The sequence below is a fragment of the Hemiscyllium ocellatum genome, assembly GCF_020745735.1.
Source record: "Hemiscyllium ocellatum isolate sHemOce1 chromosome 27 unlocalized genomic scaffold, sHemOce1.pat.X.cur. SUPER_27_unloc_15, whole genome shotgun sequence".
NCBI classification, from domain to species: domain Eukaryota; kingdom Metazoa; phylum Chordata; class Chondrichthyes; order Orectolobiformes; family Hemiscylliidae; genus Hemiscyllium; species Hemiscyllium ocellatum.
Genome location: NW_026867482.1, coordinates 713537 through 720611, shown reverse-complemented (window position 1 = coordinate 720611; position 7075 = coordinate 713537). Strand labels below are relative to the sequence as shown.

At 53.7% G+C, this 7075-nt stretch overlaps 1 protein-coding gene and 1 long non-coding RNA gene across 2 annotated transcripts; both read right to left on the bottom strand.

Moving 5' to 3' along the window:
- Positions 1-656: 656 nt before the first annotated feature.
- LOC132807361 (uncharacterized) lies at positions 657-2047 on the bottom strand. The gene is made up of 2 exons (XR_009641961.1): positions 1329-2047; positions 657-1174 (listed from the first exon to the last, which is right to left on the bottom strand). It is a non-coding gene; the product is annotated as an uncharacterized LOC132807361 (long non-coding RNA).
- A 64-nt stretch (positions 2048-2111) lies between these two features.
- On the bottom strand, positions 2112-5772 carry LOC132807362 (gastrula zinc finger protein XlCGF8.2DB-like). The gene is made up of 2 exons (XM_060821589.1): positions 5709-5772; positions 2112-4913 (listed from the first exon to the last, which is right to left on the bottom strand). Exon 2 carries the CDS (start codon positions 4661-4663, stop codon positions 3560-3562), a length of 1104 nt encoding a protein of 367 aa, XP_060677572.1. The 5' UTR covers positions 4664-4913; positions 5709-5772; the 3' UTR covers positions 2112-3559.
- Positions 5773-7075: the final 1303 nt, after the last annotated feature.

The following is a 7075-nucleotide window of genomic DNA, read 5'->3' as shown; positions in this document are numbered from 1 at the left end:
AGCGCAGACCTGGCCCGCAGCCTGTAGTCCCACAGGTCCTGCTGACTGCAAACTGCCCTACTGACAGCAAAAATACAAACACGACGGGGACAGTGTTCATTTCGCTATTCTCAATGTCAACTCTGACCCCACGAAAGGTTCTCTTTTCAGGGGCGGGCATGTCAATTGCCGACTTGGGGTTTGGTGAAATGTCTCAACAAGTGTTTCCGTTTGTCTATATTTACAAGAATTCTAACCCCAACTAGACATTTACATGTAAAATCTAAGAATTATGCAACGTGACACATGAAACCATGACGAGGAGCATCTCCTGTGTCCTCTCTCAGCTCAGAAAAGACTTAAACCCCGCTCCCCCCTGTAACATTCCTCCAGGTGACAAAAAGAACTTAACGCAGGCAGATTATAAGGGGTTGCTCAGTGGTCACAGCGCCAAGGGACCCGGGTTCAATTCCAGCCTCAGGGGCGACTGTCCGTGTGGAGTTTGCACATTTCCAGCCTGCGCCTGCGAGGGTTTTCTCCGGGTGCTCCGGCTTCCTCCCACAATCCAAAGATGCGTAAGTGAGGGTGAATTGGCTATGCTAAATTACCCATAGTACTGTTAGGATGGAATTTGTCCTTGCATGTTCGTTTTAGGAGGAGAGACAACAGACGCTCAATTGTTTGGCACAAGCAGGCTTTATTGCAGAATCGTAGCTGATACAGTGAATCACCATGCATTCACTGGAGAAGGCACGTTCTGCCTTCCCCTCCCAAATCTGCTCCTGATATACTCTTTGCGAAGCAGAGCTTCGCGGAGCTACTAAGCATTGCCCTATTAGGACATTTCGCGTTTGCTCGACGTTCCCTGTTATTGAGCTCATTTGGGCGTTGGCAGCTGAGCTGGCCACGTAAGCAACAGTTTCAATTTCCCAAGCAGCAGCTACAGCTACAGTTTTGATTCCCCAAACAGCAGCTATAGCTCCACCCTCCCTTAACCTATTTTATCCTAACAGTACCCAGGGATATGTAGGATTGGGTAATTTAGCATGGCCAATCTACCCTAACCTACACATCCCTGGACACTATGGGTAAATTAGCATGGCCAATCCACCCTTAGTGTAGGATTGGCCAGGCTAAATTGTCCTATAGTATCCAGGGATGTGCAGGTTTGGGTGGATTGGTCAGGCTAAATTACCTATAGTGTCCAGGGTTGTGTAGGTGAGGGTGAATTGGCCATGCTAAATTGTCCTATACTATCCAGGGATGTGCAGGTTTGGGTGAACTGGCCGTGCTAAATTACATAGTGATTGGGGATGTGCAGGTTAGGGGCATTGGCCATGCTAAATTACCCATAGTGCCCAGGGATGTGTAGGCTAGGTGGGTTAGCCAATGGGAATTGCAGGGTTACAGGCAGAGGTCTGGGTGAGGTGTGGGTTGGATGGGCTGAAGGGCCTACTCCTACACTGCAGGGGTTCTAAGCGTGAGATGAGGTGCTTGACGGAAACGATGGGGAAGAGGCAGTGAAAACACAACGAGACCGTTTGAAAGTGGGAGCATGACAGGAGGGGTGGGTAAATGGGATGTGGTGAGGGAGGGGGCTTAGGAGAGAAAGAGACACAGAAAGAGAGGGTCACACACAGATACAACTGGTGAAAGTGGGGAAGATTGTGATAGGTTCAGATAAGGTGGAGGAAGAAAAGCTGTTCCCTATTCACTGATAGTGACAAGGTCAGGGGCGGCCTGAAGGTCAGGGGTTTGAGCAGGAGAGAGAGAGAGGAGGAAAACAGAGGAAAAACAGGTTTACCCAGCAAGCAGCAATACGCTGGAATCCGCTGTCACCTCAGAGAGACAGACAGACGCAGAGAGAGAGACACAGAGAGACAGAGAGCCAGAGACAGAGCCAGAGAGACCGAGACGGGGAGGTAATCAGATGAAAGGCCTCCCTGTGCTGTGAGATCCAAAAGGAGCACGCGAGCAGCTGCCCCAGTGTTTCTGGCGGTCTGAGGCATCTCCCCCTCGCCCCATTACCGGTACCGCTCTCCCGTCCCATTGGCACCCTCCCGGTGAACGGCCCACTCTCCCAATACACTCAAGCTGCCCCTTCCCCCCCCCCCCCCAACCCCGCGGGCTGGAAGAGGACGGAACAGCCCGTTCCGGAGCGGGGCTCGGGAACGCTGCCCATGTCCGCGACATCCTTTCCGAGAAAGGAAACAAAAAGGACAACAGACAGGGGACCACTCGCATCAACCGGAATGACAACATTTCACCCTCAGACAAGGCTTTGTCAAGAGATGTACAGCACGGAAACAGACCCTTCGGTCTAACCCGTCCGTACCGACCAAATATCCCAACCCAAACTAGTCCCACCTGCCAGCACCCAGCCCATATCCCTCCAAACCCTTCCTATTCATATACCCATCCAAACGCCTCTTAAATGTTGCAATTGTACCAGCCTCCACCACATCCTCTGACAGCTCATTCCGTACACACACCACCTTCTGTATGAAAACGTTGCCCTGTAGGTCTCTTTTATATCTTCCCCTCTCACCCTAAACCTATGCCCTCTAGTTCTGGATTCCCCAACCCCAGGGAAAAGACTTTGCCTATTTATCCTATCCATGCCCCTCAATTTTGTAAACCTCTACAAGGTCATCCCTCAGCCTCCGACGCTCTCGGGAAAACAGCCCCAGCCTGTTCAGCCTCTCCCTGTAGCTCAGATCCTCCAACCCTGGCAACATCCTTGTAAATATTTTCTGAACCATTCCAAGTTTCGCAACAGCGGGGAGACCCAGTAATGGAAAAGACTGAAGGGGGAAGTCAGCGGTAAATCTTTTGAAGAGGTTACAAAGGAGAGACCTCTGTCTGCAGCGGGAATGACCCCCACAGTAGCAGGTCGAGGTGGACGGCATTTAAGGAGAAGCTGGATACAGACGTCAGGGAGAAAGGAACTGAAGGGAATGCTGCTGTAAGGGAAATCAAGTGTGAGCAAGTGAAGGGGAGGTGCGTAGAGGCTCACATGGGTCAGAAATACTGAGAGAGACCAGTTGAGCTGAAGGACCTGACTGGAGACTCAATGGGACAGAGAGTGAAGTCTTGGATCCACCTGCAAGAGAAGGAGAAACACGTGATTTACCTCCCAGGATTAAGCAAGTCCCGCAGATTCTGCAGATCACTTTATTGGTCAGAGCACTGAGTATAGGGGTTGGGGTCTGGACAGGACGTTGGTTAGGCCACTTTTGGAATACACAGGAACCGCGATTATCCAAAGGACACATGCAGGGTATATTTCAGTCGCTTGACAATTAGATCCCTTACAGTGTGGAAACAGGCCCAACCAGTCCACACTGAGCCTCCGAAGAGTAACCCACCCAGACCCATTTCCCTCTGACTAATGTACCTAACACTACGGGCAATTTAGCATGGCCAATTCACCCTGACCTGCACATCTTTGGACTGTGGGACGGAACCGGAGCACTAGGAGGAAACCCACGCAGACGCGGGGAGAATGTGCAAACTCCACACAGTCTGTCGCCTGAGGCAGGAATGAAACCCGGGTCCCTGGTACTGTGAGGTAGCAGCGCTAACCACTGAGCCACCGTGCTGGTTCATCTAATTCTGGATAATCGAAGTTCCTCTGTATTATGTGCACTTCTGGTCTATCGGAAGGATGTTCCCCCGTGTGGACCCACTGGTGGATCTGGAGGCCGGACGAGTGGGGGAAGCCCTTGCCGCAGACCAGGCAGGTGAAGGCCCCCTCGCCGGTGTGGACCTGCTGGTGCCGCAGCAGGTTGGACGACTGGGTGAAGCCCTTGCCGCAGACGGAGCAGGTGAAGGGCCGCTCCCCGGTGTGGACCCGCTGGTGCCGCAGCAGGGTGGACGATCGAGTGAAGCCCTTGCCGCACAACGAGCAGGTGAAGGGCCGCTCCCCAGTGTGGACCTGCTGGTGGGTCAGCAGGGTGAACGACTGGGTGAAGCCCTTGCCGCAGACTGAGCAGGTGAAGACCCCCTCGCCGGTGTGGACCTGCTGGTGCTGCAGCAGGTGGGACGACTGGGTGAAGCCCTTGCCGCAGACGGAGCAGGTGAAGGGCCGCTCCCCGGTGTGGACCCGCCAGTGCCTGAGCAGGTGAGACGAGTGAGAGAAGCCCTTGCCGCAGTCGGAGCAGGTGAAGGGCCGCTCCCCGGTGTGGACCCGCCAGTGCTTGAGCAGGTGGGACGAGTGAGAGAAGCCCTTGCCGCACACCGAGCAGGTGAACGGCCTCTCCCCGGTGTGGACCCGCTGGTGGGTCAGCAGGTGGGACGAGTGAGAGAAGCCCTTGCCGCAGACGGAGCAGCTGAACGGCCTCTCCTCGGTGTGGACCCATTGGTGCGAGAACAGGTTGGACGACTTGGTGAAGCCCTTGCCACAGACGGAACAGGTGAAGGGCCGCTCCCCGGTGTGGACACGCTGGTGGGACAGCAGGTGGGACGAGTCAGAGAAGACCTTGCTGCAGACGGAGCAGGTGAAGGGCCTCTCCCCGGTGTGGACCCGCTGGTGGGTCAGCAGGTGGGACGACTGGGTGAAGCCCTTGCCGCAGACGGAGCAGGTGAAGGGCCGCTCCCCGGTGTGGACACGGCGGTGGATCTCCAGCACGGAGGGGGAGCGGAATCCTTTCCCGCAATCCCCACACTTCCACGGTTTCTCCATGGCGCGCGGAATGCCTCCTGAGACTTCCTTTCCCCACAGTGGGCAAACTGGCTCAGGCACGTGCCCGTGTGGTTCAGGTAAAGATGATACTTTAAGAGCCTACTGAAGCAGACAAAAACGTTCAAAGAATTTTCCCCTTCTGGACTGAAAGAGGGACGTCTCTCCTGTCCCACGAATCAAGGGGCTCTGTCAGACCTTCACATGGTACTCAGTTGGGAAGCTCTACCTGCAAAGCTGCTCTTCTCATATCCTGTGAAAAGGGGATTACAAAAGTCATTGCTGCCTGCACACAACAGGAATTCAGAACAGATCATTCTAGTTTCTGTAGAACTTCCCTAAAACAATCAAGTTACAATATGCAGATGCCAGTGTTGGGCTGGGGTGTACAAAGGTAAAAAAAATCACATCACCAGGTTGTAGTCCATTAGATTTGTTTAGAAGTTTGAACTTTCAGAGCTCTGCACCTTCATCAGGTAGCTAGTAAAACCTCCAGGCGAAAAAGACAGCAGATGCTGGAGATCAGAGTGGTGCTGGAAAAGCACAGCAGGTCAGGCAGCATCCGAGGAGCAGGGAAAAAAAAAATCAACGTTTCGGGCAAAAGCCCTTCATCAGGAATGAGGAAAGAATGAGGACACTTTCCTCATTCCTGAAGAAGGGCTTATGCCCGAAACGTCGAATCTCCTGTTCCTTGGATGCTGCCTGACCTGCTGAGCTTTTCCAGCAACACATTTCCAGCTCTGATCTCCAGCATCTGCAGACCTCATTTACTCCTATAACCTAGAGTTGTGTGATTTTTAACTTTAAAAAGTGTTGCAAATCTCCACCACCCCCCACCACACACACACACACACTTTTCTTCAATTCTCACTCTGCTGTGTCTGATATTACCCATCCCCCAGTATTGTCCAGAAAGGGACTTATTACCTAAAAAAGCTGTAAATCTCCATCCCACACACTCTTTAACTCTTGCTGTACCTAATATCCCACCTCCCTCCCCATGCTCCAGCAGGGTCTGACTGATGCTCATTGACTAAGCCACACTCACCTCTTCCTGGACACAAGGACCCTCCAGACCAACACAACATCAGCTCCCCTTAACCGCCCCCCTGTAACGGCGCATGTGCAGGAGCAACCGATCACGTGAATCGAGGGAGCGCCGTCATCACGAAGGCCGCGCGTTGATTGGAATGAGCGCCCGCCGGTGCGGCGTTCCAGCCTTTCCCATTGGTCCACCGCGCCGTGCGTCACGCGGCGGCGCTGGTCTTTGTGACGCCCACGTGACCTCTCTCCTCCACCAACCGCAACGCGCCCCTCCCTTCACCTCGACACGGGGAGGCAGGACCAATGGGGAGCTTTGGAGGACCGGAAGGAAGGCTGGTCCTCCTACCAATCAGAGCATCCCCTCATTGTCTGAATGCGGAAGTTGGAGCATGAGCTCCTGCTGCTCTCTCTCTCTCTGAATGAAGATTGAGTGTTACCCCAGACTGCACCAACCTCTGTGAGTACAGCACCCTCTCTTCTCACCCCTCCTATTCCATTTCTTTTCTCATTTTGGGATTAAACTGTTGGTTTGTAGGAAGTGAAGTGAAAGGAGGTGAACTCAGGAAAGGTGCATATGCTGGATGCATTGGTCTAGATCGCTGTCTCTGTCCCTCTGTGTCTGTGTCTCTGTGTCTCTCTCGTGTCCTTCATCAGGAATTGCGGAGGGGGGTGGAAAGGGTGTTGAGAGATAAATAGGAAGGTGGGAGTGGGGCTGGGGGTAAGGTAGATGCAGGTTGGGGGGGGGTGATGGCGACAGGGTGGAGCAGATTGGTGGGAAGGAAGATGGACAGGTGGGACAGTTCAAGAGGGTGGTGCTGAGTTGGAGGGTTGGAGCTGGGGTGGGGGGTGGGAGGGGGGAGGGAATGTGAGGAAACTGGTGAAATCGATGTTGATGCCATGTGGTTGCAGGGTCCTAGGCCACCTGATACCTGGAGGAAGAATGCCTCTGCATTGGGACCCTCCAACCATACAGGATCAATATTGATTTCACCAGTTTCCTCATTCCGACACCCCCCCCCCCTCCCCTCCAGCCCAATCCCAGATACAACCCTCGAACTTGGGACTGTTCTTTTGAACTGTCCCACCTGTCCATCTGCCTTCCCATCTATCTGCTCCACCCTCCTGTCTGACCTGTCACCTTCTTCCCCCGCTTTCATCTACCCATAGCATTCTCAGCTCCCTTCCCCCAGTCCCACCTCCCTTCCATTTATCTCTCAGTCCCTTTGGGCCCACCTCACATTCCTAATCAAGGGGTTATGCCCAAAACATCAAACCTCCTGCTCCTCAGATGCTGGCTGACCTGGTGTACTCTTGCAGCACCAGACGTTTTGGTGCTTATTTGTCTGGATGTCCTGATGTGACCCATTCGCA

Excerpts from the sequence above, each read along its gene's own strand:
- LOC132807362 (XM_060821589.1), bottom strand. The coding sequence starts at position 4,663 with ATGGAGAAACCGTGGAAGTGTGGGGATTGCGGGAAAGGATTCCGCTCC.